The 12,415-nt window shown below is 42.5% G+C and overlaps 1 protein-coding gene across 1 annotated transcript in view; it reads left to right on the forward strand.

The window, feature by feature from the left end:
• LOC121986167 (callose synthase 3-like) overlaps positions 1 to 12,415 on the forward strand; it is a 126,307-nt gene that overhangs the window by 7,084 nt on the left and 106,808 nt on the right. Inside the window, exon 3 of the mRNA XM_042539991.1 lies at positions 4,246 to 4,346. Within this exon, the coding sequence (XP_042395925.1) occupies positions 4,246 to 4,346 (101 nt within the window). The remainder of the gene's footprint in view (positions 1 to 4,245; positions 4,347 to 12,415) is intronic.

Genomic DNA, 12,415 nt, shown 5'->3' on the forward strand with positions numbered 1-12,415 from the left:
TTAATATAGTTTATTTATATAAGAATTTTAACTTTGCATATTGTTGTATTCTTATTTGAAGTTTATGGTTTTCGAATAAGAAATTTGATAGTAATTGTTTAGATTGACACTGACCATGATTGTAAACTGATAGGTTTTTTATTTGAAGTTTATGGTTTTCAAATAAGAAACTTGTTAGTAACATCTTAGATTAACACTGTGCCATGATCGTAAATTAGACAGGTTTCTTATTTGAAGGTTATAGTTTTCAAATAAGAAACCTGATAGTAATAGCTTAGGTTAGCACTGACCATGATCGGAAACCAGACACGTTTGTTATTTGAAATTTATGGTTTTCAAATAAGAAACTTGTTAGTAACAGCTTAGATTAACACTGTGCCATGATCGTAAATTAGACAGGTTTCTTATTTGAAAGTTATAGTTTTCAAATAAGAAACCTGATAGTAATAGCTTAGGTTAGCACTGACCATGATCGTAAACCAAACAGGTTTGTTATTTGAAATTTGCGGTTTTCAAATAAGAAATCCGACAGCAACAACTTAGATTGGCATTGGTTATGATCGTAAACCAGACACGTTTGTTATTTGAAGTTTATGGTTTTCAAATAGAAAACCTGATAGTAACAACTTGGATCGGCACCAGTCATGATCATAAATTAGATGGGTTTGTTATTTAAGGTTTATGGTTTTCAAATAAGAAACCTGATAGTAACAACTTAGATTGGCACTGACTATGATCATAAACTAGACAAGTTTTTTATTTTGAAGTTTGTGGTTTTGACATTAACAATCAGCACTACAAATAAACACAACATAAAAAAAAATGATAATCTCAGTTAGCCTCATTGACTATCCTTGGAGGTGATCGGCCCGACCCCATGGAAGTTTCGCATCGGCCATCAGGGTAAATCGGAAAGTGCACGCGACCCAACCCAGAAGTCCAACATCCTTAGTTACGCCCCCATTTGAAGGAAAAATTCCTACAAATACACCGTAGTTGGGGTTCGAACCGCGGGTGCCTGGGTGATAACCTGGATGTCCTACCGCGACACCATGATCCCGGGGACAAATAAACACAACATGAAAGAAAGAAGGATCGGAAAATATTTGATCTCTTAGTCGACAACAATTGCATGAGATTGTGTTCCATGTAAAAATAGCTCATTTGCATGTCATCATTGACATCAATAACAGTTTATATATATGATCTCGTCTGAAAGCTGAGAAGACGGAACGACCGGAATGATGTGGCCGGAATGCTGACTAAGTCGCCATGACCCGGAGGGGGAGGGTATGATGAGCTGTCTTCTATGTTGACCAATTCATTAGAAAGTCTTTGGTCAATGCTACATGTAGACAGCGATCGGGTTGCCGACATCCAAATGCTCGAGGCGGATCCCACGAATATATAAGGAGCAGGACAATAGCAAAATAATGAAATGAATAAAGAGTGAGTATGGTGCACCTAGATGCTCGAGGCGGATCCCGGGGGCGCCCTCTAGTAGATCGGTGAGCTGGTCGTGATGCTGATCTAGTCGTTATGACTAGATGAATGTGTGCCGGATGAGGAGTTGGATCTGACGGCACGGAGCCGGACGGGGCATGGATCTAGAAGGCGGCACTGCACGCATGCTTAAATATGACACAAGCCGAGATGTGACGATGCACATGCTGGAACACGACACACAGGCCGGATGACGCGAAGACTGGAATGCTACAACAACACGAAGGTCGAAACACAATATCGGCTCGAAGGCGGGAACACCATATCGGTTCGAAGGCCGGAACACAATAGTGAGATGCATGGTTGCAGCGACTCGGAGGAGGTTGGATCACATCAAAAACATATGCCAATGCGGATCGGGAGCTGGATCTACGGCGAAAGCGTGTGGTAGCGCGGATCGAAGGATGACAATAGCTATGGGTGTCGGAAAGGAGGTCACCGGCGGCAGCGTGGAGGTGGCAACTGCAGGTGGCGGCGTCGAGGCTGCAACCACTAGTGGCGTCACGAAGGCGGCAACTGGTGGTGACGGCGAAAGGGGCTGTCGATGGTGGACGACGCCAAAAGCGGCCACCTGATCGTGCGTGAGAGGCTACCAATGTTCGGCGGCTATTGGTGGCGGCGCCGAGGCAGCGAGAGGAAGATGATTGCGGCGTGAGGAAGAAAAGAAGGGGAGCGGTGATCGACTTCGGCGAGGAGGCAAGCATGAGAGGCCATGACAACGGAGAAGTGGTGGAGGAGGTGTGGCCCTTTGTCGGCAGCGACAATGTCGGCGTCGCTAGCCATCCTTGTGTGTGAGCGTGAGGTGGCGGTGGCGTTGGCGTGAGAGGCAACGACAGCGGTGTCAACACAAAAAACCCTCCCCCTGTGAACAGTTCCCCCCACATCTCAAAAGCCCTAGCCCTCCAAATGTGTAATGACCAACTTGCCCTTCTCCTCCACGGGTCATCATCTCATCACCGTATCAATATACAAGGATTTAACAGTATACACTGACATAATTTAATATATTCCTCTTCCTCTAATTAATTTTTTTCCCTAAAGGAGTCCATTTCTTGCATTATTAAAATTACATGCAAGTAAACATCCAAATTTAACACGCTACACTGTACCATGGCTATTAGGTTAGTAAATAGGAGTTTATGGGTTAGTTTCCTATTACTTACAACTTATACTATGCTTAAAATAAATTTGAAGATGTCAACAAGATCTCCTATATTTGCCTTGGTTGCTTATATATTTTAGCAACGAAACTCCAAGAGATTAGTAGGCCATGAAGTGCTATGGAATGTTGGTTAGATACTCATGTAGTTTCAATTGACGTGTTGAAGTACTTATATAAGTTCACTTTTAACAAAAATGTGTACCTTTTTTTTGCACCATACCCTTCCATTTCAAATTTCTCGTCAATCAAATCAGCCACATGTTTAGGCAAAAGTGTTTTTTGGATACTTGTGTGTTATGAGTGTCCCTAAAATATAAATCTTAGGCGGAACTTATTAGTGAGTGGGATGTTAGAGGGGGGATAATCCAATCAAAATTATTTTTTTATCAGAAATATGTAAATGCAGCGGAATTGAAATTTATTTTTGAGCACTTTGAAAAATGAAACAGAAATAAATTTTAAGATCTTCGATAAATGCAATGGAAATAAGACGATTTCAATACGTAAAGGATACGTTTGAGAAGAATATATTGCCAAAATGATTAACAAAATTTCAGCACAATGGAAATACTAAAATAAAAGATTTGTGCAAAGAATAAAAATCTAGTGCAATAAGAAAAAGAAAATAAATTCAAGCATTTATGTGGTTTGTAATACCTAGGTCCTACACCATAGCCAATGAACTCTCAAGGTGAGTGACCCTTTGAAAGTCTATTATTTTTTGAAAATCTTTCGAAGATGAAGAAATCTTTTAAAAAATCTATTACAACATAATGAATATATGAAAGAAATAAGATGGGAATTTTAAGCTCAAAACTAGAACAAGAAAAGCAATAAAAATAATTAATCGAAATATTGCAAAAGCTGAAAGAACTTCAATGAAGCATCGAATCTTGCTATAGGTGGAGCACTTGGAACTTCAAGACACATTTAAGATATTTTGAGCATGTACTTAGGCATACAATAAATGTCCTAGTTAGATGATGTGAGGTTATGACAAATATACACATTACTAGAGGAAGAGGGTGATCAAAGAAGATTTGGTTAGTAATAATAAAACAGATAAAATAACATAGGCGGATCCATATAATTGACCCCACTTAGTGGGATAAAAGTTTGGTTGTTATTATTGCATGCAGTGATTATTCTTCCCTTCCAGATTGCAGTGCATTTCATATCTATTTCTATTTGTTGCATTAAACTCATTGTTCAATGAGTGAAGCTTAAATTGATATTTTTGTACTTGTGGTTACTATGTTGAAAGCTATCAATTAGATGTTGAACATAGAACAAGTAAGAAAATTTACTATGTTAAAACCACTTCAGTATGTAAGATGGTTGTTTGGTAGAAAATTTGTGGGTGCAACGTCTCCACAGGACTGTAATTAAACAATGCTCAATGCATGCAGGGAGTACTCTCGCCTTGTTGAATCCTTTCCTTATTTACTTTGCATATATGATTCTTAAATTGCTGAGTGTTATGTAGTGTTGTTTATTTTACTTTATGCACCTTGTCAATGTACTTGTTGATACCTTAACTATAATTGGATACGTGATTGATATTTTCTCTGTTGAACTAGGTCGTTTTTTTGCTTTTGAGAAAGCTCATCGTTTAGATCCGACTTCGAGTGGGCGAGGTGTTCGTCAATTTAAGACTGCACTTTTACAGAGGTTAGAAAGGGTATGTATTTCTATACTAGAGTTCACTTTAAGTTAAATTTTGAGTATCTTAATGAATTGTGTTTTTTTTTCTTTTCATTTCATAAGTTATTACTTTTGAACATATTTAATCTTGCAAATATTTATGTCTATTTGTTTAAGTCATTTGCACGAAGTTGAATTTAATAGAGTTTATTTGTATAAGAAGTTGAACTTTGCAGATTGTTGGATTCTTGTCTGGATCAACCATCAAATCGTACAGTTTGTAAATTTATCAAACATATGCCAAAATTGGCTGAGAGTTGAATTTATTAGAGTGGTAGATGGAAAGAGTAGAGAGAGGGTACAAAAATGTCCACTGAAGTCAGTGTGATGAAAAATGGTTAAATAAATTTGAATTAATTATTTATATAATTTTGCAAGCTCAATGGAGGGATAAGGTTTATGTAACTCCTAGTAGTTGGAAAGAATATCGTTTGATATAACTATGATGTTAGAAATCAGTAAAAGTGGCAAAACCATTGACAATTGCCAATTCATTTTATTCTGATTTCAGTGCATAATTCCTGTTTCAATTGCTTGCCATTATTTTATGCATTGCTTTATTGGGGCATTCTCCACCGTTTGCATATGTGAGAGGTGCCATATTTCTTAACACGAATTCCATATTAATATTTAACTTATACCATGACTAAGGGCCACTAAAGGATAGAGTTTATATATGACAAAATTCCTTAACATACCAACCTTTCTTGAGCATATCTGTTGATGGGTGACTCATATCTGAGCGGACGATGATATGAAGGCCATTGCAAAAGAGAGAAGGGGCACGCCATGCACGAGCATACACACTAGACACGGCCTGCCCGTGTCCGATTCTGGAGGCGTGGCACGCCTAGGCATAGACGTGCCCACTAGACATGGCTTGCATGTGCCCGGTTCTGGAGGCGCCGCACGCTCGGGCTCGAACGTGCCCACCCGACATGGCTAGGCCGTGTCTTGTTTCGGAGGCACGACACAACCAAGCATGGCTATGTCTCGTCTGTGAGGCAGCGAAAAATCTGGATTTTAGTTTTTTTGGTATTTTCGATCTGAACTATCATGTAAGAGTTTGGGCACTATAAATATGGGATCATTGTAACTCTATGTATGTGTTGAGAGAATTCTAATAAACTTTCAACCGTTTTCATGGAGTAGGTATGTTGCCGAATCACAATCCTTCGTTGTCTCTTTTTGTTTCTTTCTCATTCTTGGTTTTCTTCTTACATCTCTTGTGTGGGATTTCTTCGTTGCATTGTTGTGAGCGATCCTATTCCATCTCTCCTCTTTTTCCACAATTAGATGAGGTAGAGAGGGAGTTGCTCGTGCGCAACAATTGGTATAAGAGCATAGGGTTTTGGTTATTTTGAACATGTCATGGACATCTTCTGCGAAGTTTGATATGATGAAATTTGATGAAATAGGAAAATTCTAATTATGTAAGAAGGCATGGTGAAGGCGTTAGGAGAAAGGAAACCATATAGCATGGAAAGGGCAGATTGGGAGGAGCTTCATGCGACGATAACGCGGTCTTACGGATGATGTGTATCATGTCATGGATGAGGAGTCACTGGTGACAGTTTGGCTAATACTAGAAAGTCGGTATATGCCAAAGTAGTTGACAAACAAGCTGTACTGCAAGTTAAAATTATTCGGGCGGAAGATGAGGAATCGATCTGAGTAGCACATCAACATATTCAACTAGACTGTGAGCGATCCGAAGTGGGTTGATGTGAAAATCGAGGACGAATACAAGACACTGATGTTGCTGAATTCTCTACCTTCATCTCTTACGTACTCTAATGTGGGGAAGGAAATACTCAAATTGGAGGTCACGTGCTTTGTTGGGCTTTCATCAGTGGAAGAAAGCAAGTGACGAAGTTTTTCAAGGAGGACTTATGGTGAATAGTATCCAAGAGCGTGGTAGGAGCAAAACTTGGTATGGATCGGGTAGCAACAACAAATCACTTTTAAGTCGAGTTTGGACGATCTTAGACTCTGCATATTTATATCATATGACTCTAAACAAGGAGTGGTTCGACACCTATAGAATAGTGGATTTTGGTTAGTGTTTGCTTGAAAATGATGCGTCAGAGTCATTGATATAGGGAACATCAGAATCAAGATGTTGATGGTGTGATCTGGACTTTATATGATGTTAGACACATACTAGATCTAAGGAAGAATTTAATCTCACTAGGCACACTGATGATATTGGCTGTCGTTACAAAATAATGAGCGGGGTGATGAAAGTCATCAAGGGAGTTCTGACGGTAATGAGAGGACAAAAGTTAGCAGGGAGCATTTACAAGTTAATAGAGACTACAGTTGTAGGTGGAGTAGATTCGGTGGAGTCTGAATATTATCTTGTGGCATATGCGGTTATAACATATAAGCGAATGTAAGATGCTGGAACTTCACAAGAGAGATTTGTTAAAGGGCGTCAAGACGTGCAAGCTTGAATTCTTGGGAAAAAATGTAATTCATGACAGCAACACACAAGACGGAGGGGATTCTTGTCTATGTACATACAAATCTCTAGACCAGTCAGTGTAGCCTCACAGACACTTGTATTTTGTGAGTTTTATTGATGATTACTCACGAAAGGTTTGGGTATACTTCACGTGTCACAAGTTGGAAACTTTTGTGAAATTTAAACCGTGGAAAACTGAAGTGGAGAATCAGACCGGAAGTAAGATTAAATGCCTTAGATTAGACAATGAGACCAAGTACATGGATTTAAAGTTTTAAGAATCTTGTGAGCAACATGGGATAATGAGACATTTCTCGGTTAGCATGATACCTCAACAGAATGAGTGACGGAAAGGTTGAACATGACAATTATTGAGAAGGTAAGATGTCTCATCTTAAATGCAAGGCTTGCAAAAAACTTTTGGGCTAAGGCGATTAGCATAGTGAGCTATTTGATTAATAGATTATCAAGAGCAGCACTAGAAGACAAAAATCAAAGCTAGATGCGAAGTCAAAACAGTATATTTTTCTGAGATTTCAAAAAGGAGTTAAAGGTTTCAAGTTTGGGATCTTAAGGTAAATAAGGTGGTGATCAGTCGAGATATGATGTTTGACGAGGTCATGTTACAGGTACTTGTGCAGGTGGAGCTAGAAACTCATGATTCCGATGATACTATCTCACAGCACACGGAGCATCGCACTATATCAGGAGGCAAAACAAGATGAGTCGTAAAGTCACCCACCACTGATTCGAAGATTTGGTATCTTATGTGCTTATCACCCGTAGCGGATACCCTATATTTTTTCAGAAGGTGGTACATTACTCTGAGAAGGACAAGTGAATGAGTGTTATGACGGAGGAGATGGTGTCGCTGCATAAGAACTAAACGTGGGATCTAGTGGAACTTCTTTAAGGAAAATAGGGTGCAAGTGGATATTCAAAAAAAAAGAAGCAATGTAAGAAAGAAGTGAAGTTCTAGTAGCAAAGGAGTACTCACAGAGAGAGGATTTACTATGAAGAGATTTCTCTCCAGTGGTGAGGCATATATCAATCAGAGCGGTGTTGACTTTGGTGACATATCACGATTTGTAGCTGGAGCAAATGGATGCAAAGACGGTGTTTCTTCATGATAATTTAGAGACGTAGATTTTTATATCATAATTTAAGAGATTTAGTCAGCTTAGGCAAGAGCGGTTGGTTTGCAAAATGAAGAAATCGCTTTATGGATTAAAACAATCGCCTAAGCAATGGTACAAGCGTTTTGATTCATACATAATTTAAAACAGATATAGGATATGCTAGTATGATTGTTGCATATATGTGAAGAGTCTTGAAGATGAATCGTTTTCTTACTACTATATGTGGATAACATGCTCATTGTTGCAAAGAAGTTGAAAGTGGTCGACAAATTGAAGACGCTGCTGAGTAAGAAATTTGACATGAAAGATTTGGACAAGGCCAAGAAGATTCTATTGATAAAGATTCACAAGGATAGAGATAGAGCTGCAGGGATAATTATGATTATCCCAACATAATTATGTGAAGAAGGTGTTAGATAGGTTCAACATGAAGAATGCAAAGTCGGTGAGAACACCCTTGACGCATTATTTCAAGTTATCTAGTACATATTGCCCAAAGACGGATGAGGAGATCCAAGATATATTAAAAGTTCCTTATGCTAGTGCAGTTGGTTGTCTGATGTATGCCATGATTTGTACGAGACTAGATTTGACACAAGCAGTTAGTATGGTAAGTAAGTTTCTTTCAAATCCTGGTCAACCGCATTCATACTGTGAAGTTGATTTTCATATACTTGAAAAATACAACTGATTATGACATCTTGTTTAGTAGATAATTGGAAGATCTTTTAGTTGCTGGGTAGATGCAGACTATGCAAGAGATTGGATGCAAGACTATGTAGGAGATTTAGATGACAGAGGTCTACTATATAATATGTGTTCACTGTGGCGGGGACCTCCATGATACAAGCTATTGTTGCATTGGCCAATACAGAGTTGAAGTACATGGCAGCACTAAAGCACGAAGGAAGTTTTATGACTTACAGGGTTGGTCAGTGATCTGGTGGTAAGGTGGGGCCCCGCCCCGCAGGAGGTCAGCGCTACGTGGAAGGTCAAAGTCAGGGCGATCAACGGCCCTAGGCTAGCGTCTGACCGGGAGACTCCATCAGCTGATTAGACTAAGGGGCGGTCCGACGTTATCATAGCTCGGTCTCGCACCGAGCTTCCGATGCTCAAAGATCTAGTATCACCAAGGTAGGCGCCGACCGACAGGTCATGCGCCGAGCGGCTGGGCATATGGCAGGAGGACATTCTGATCGGCCAAAGATCATATCACAGAGCGAAGCGGAAACACGACCCAGCAAGCTTCGCCGGATATATGCAATCTTCTTACTATAGCTACAGTTACGCTGCTTCTTGCTCCACTTCTTTATCTTGTCGTCGGTGTCCTGACTTGAGCGTCGGAGGACTATCGCCAGGAAACTTCTCCTCGGTTCAGCACTAACGACTTGTAGTTGTAGGTTCACGTCATTCGGAGGTCCATACAGAGTCAGTAGGAGCGCCACATCCCCAGCGTCCATCGTCTCGATTTTCGGACAGGATCAAGTTTAGCGCTGTACGTGGGAACGCACCTGCATTCGAGCCGAGAAGATGGAAGAAGCTAGACGACTGTACGCTACGACGCTCACTCAAGAGGAGCTCGATGCGCTCATCCAGGCACGAGCGACAAAAATAGTCGAGCAGCAGCAGCAGAAGACGCTAGCCGACCGGCTCGCCCAGCTAGCGACCTCGGCTTCGGGAGGTCGAGTAGCGCATGAAGACTGACCGGAGCAACTCTCCATCTGGGGGCAGAATAAAATGCCGATCAACACTCAGGGAGAGGCTCCACCCGCGCCCATTCCATTCCACCGGCCGTTGTTTCAGACTCCCTCGGAGATTGCTCAGGCCAATCAGGAAAGGGGCTCTTCTTCGGATAAAGCTCCCGTTCGGGACGCAAAGAAGGGCAAAGCGCCCCGAGCTGACTTATCTCCCGAGTGGATTAACCGCTAGTTCTCCGAGGTAACTCTGCTAGATCCGCTGCCAAGACACTATGCTCCCTTGGTGATCGGAGAGTACAATGGGTCGACTGACCCGGACGACCATCTCGGTAAGTTCAATAATGCCGCTACTCTCCATCAATACATTGACGGGGTCAAATGCCGAGTTTTCCTCACCACTCTATCCGGCTCGGCACAACGTTGGTTTCGGAGGCTGCCGGACGGGTCGATCCGAAGTTTTAAAGACTTTCGAACGACCTTCCTTCACCACTTCACGAGAGCAGACATTATCAGAAGGCGAGCGCCAGTTTGTTTTCTATGAAACAAGGGCCTAGAGAGACCCTCCGAGCTTACATCCAGCGCTTCAACCAGGTAGCAATGGACATCCCTTCGGTCTCGTCCGAGACCATGATGAATGCTTTCACACAAGAGCTCGTGGACGGAGACTTCTTCTAATCGCTCGTCAGAAGTCGCTCCGAGATTACGATCATATACTGAAGAAGGCCAACGAATACATAAACGTGGAGGAGGCCCAGGCGGCCAGAAGGAAGGAAACGCTATGCGAACCACCGGTGCTGACCGAACGAAGGCCGCTGATCAGCCATCAGCCACCACGAGGACCTCGAGCCGAAGGGACATGGCCACACCCAGAGGCAAGGCCACGCACCTGAGCACCCAAAACCAAGAGGAAAGGTATGGACCCCTATGTTCTGTTCCTTCCACCAGTCAATAACTCACAACACCCGCGATTGTCGCGGATTCAATTTGGTCGCCCAACCGGCGCCCAGAAGTCATTGGCCCCGGTTTTCCCTCTCCTGACCGACGACACGGGCACCAAAACACCGGACGACGAGAGGACGCAAGGAGATCACCGCAGCAGCCCCATAAGAGAAGTGCCGATCCCGCCTGAGCCGAATGCGAGCGAAGCAGACTGTCCGCTCGGGAGGAGGAGAACAGAAGTAACGCTGTGCGAGGCGAACTATTCTCAAAAGCATTACTTATAAAGGAAGCAAGGAATTGAGCCCCGGGGAGCCATTCCTTTTGTTTTTCTTTTAAGTGATGGCCGACAAAGGCCAATAATAAGACTCAGTGGATAATAAAGAAGGATATAGATAAGATGCGATGGGGCCCAAAAGATGTACTCGATCTTATCTCATATTCCCATTTGTTATCTATAAAAAAAGTCCCTTAAAATCTTAGAAGGGCAGACGAGAATTACTCGGAGTCCTACTAAGAGGTTTGAGCTTGTAAGTGTGTGATTCCCTTTTGAGCTTGTAAGTGTGTGATTCCCTTGTAAGAAGTGTGTGATTCCCCTTGTAAGAAATAGCTAGCCATAATAAAATTTTTTGAGTACAAGAACCCGTCGCTAAGACAGGCAACGAGTTCAGATGGGCCTTGAGCTCCTCGAAGGCCCAGTCACATGCCTCGTCCCACTGAAATTTGATAGCTCGGTGCAAAATCTTGAAAAGGGCAAGCTCTGATCGGATGACTTTAATATGAACCTTGATAGTGCAGTTATCTGACCTGTGAGTCGCTAGGCTTCCTTAAAATTTCTTGGCAGCGGCATATCTTGCAGTGCATTTACCTTGCTCAGGTTTGCTTCGATGCCCCGCTTGATAATTATGTAGCCGAGGAAGCGCCCGCTCTTCGGGCCGAACAGACACTTGCTTGGATTTAATTTGATCCCATACATCCTCAGCGTCTGACACGTCTCTTCGATATCTGTGCACAGATCAGCAGCTCGGAGGGATTTGATTAGTATGTCGTCTACGTATATCTCCATATTGCGATTGATCTGCCGCCAGAATACCTTCTTCATCAGCCTTTGATATGTGGCTCCCGCATTCTTCAGCTCGAACGACATGACGCTATAACAGTACGTGCCGTCGGCTGTGATGAAACTAACATTCTCTTGATCCTGTCGGGCGAGTGGCACTTGATGGTACTCTTGGTATGCATCCAACATACATATCAGCTTGCATCCGGCCGTGGAGTCCACCATCTGATCAATCCTAAGTAGAGAATAGAAATCCTTTGGGCATGCCTTGTTGAGATCCCGGAAGTCGATACAGACTCTCCATTTATTGTCTGGCTTGTAGACTAGCACTACATTTGCAAGCCAGCTCGGGAACTATACTTCACGTATGTGACCAGCTTCCAAGAGCTTATCTATCTCGACTCGAATGATGAGATTCTGTTCAGAGCTGAAATCTCTTTTCCTTTGTTTCACCGGTCGAGCGTCCGGTCGGACGTACAACTCGTGCTGGGCGACACTCGGGGAGATGCCGGGCAGTTCATGCGTCAACCATACGAACACATCGTGATTCTACTGGAGACAGGCGATTAGCTCGGCCTTCTGGTAGGCCTCCAGGTCGGACGCTATGAAAGGCGTCGCCTCCGCTCGTCCGGGATGGATCTACACTTCCTCTTTTCTCTTTATAGATTAGGGTAGGAGGCTTTTCAGTTATGGTGTTTACCTCTAGTCGGGGGGCTTTCCGCGCGGACTTAGCCTCAGTCTTGATCA

This window comes from Zingiber officinale, chromosome 5B (genome assembly GCF_018446385.1).
Source record: "Zingiber officinale cultivar Zhangliang chromosome 5B, Zo_v1.1, whole genome shotgun sequence".
In the NCBI taxonomy this organism is placed as follows: Eukaryota; Viridiplantae; Streptophyta; class Magnoliopsida; order Zingiberales; family Zingiberaceae; genus Zingiber; species Zingiber officinale.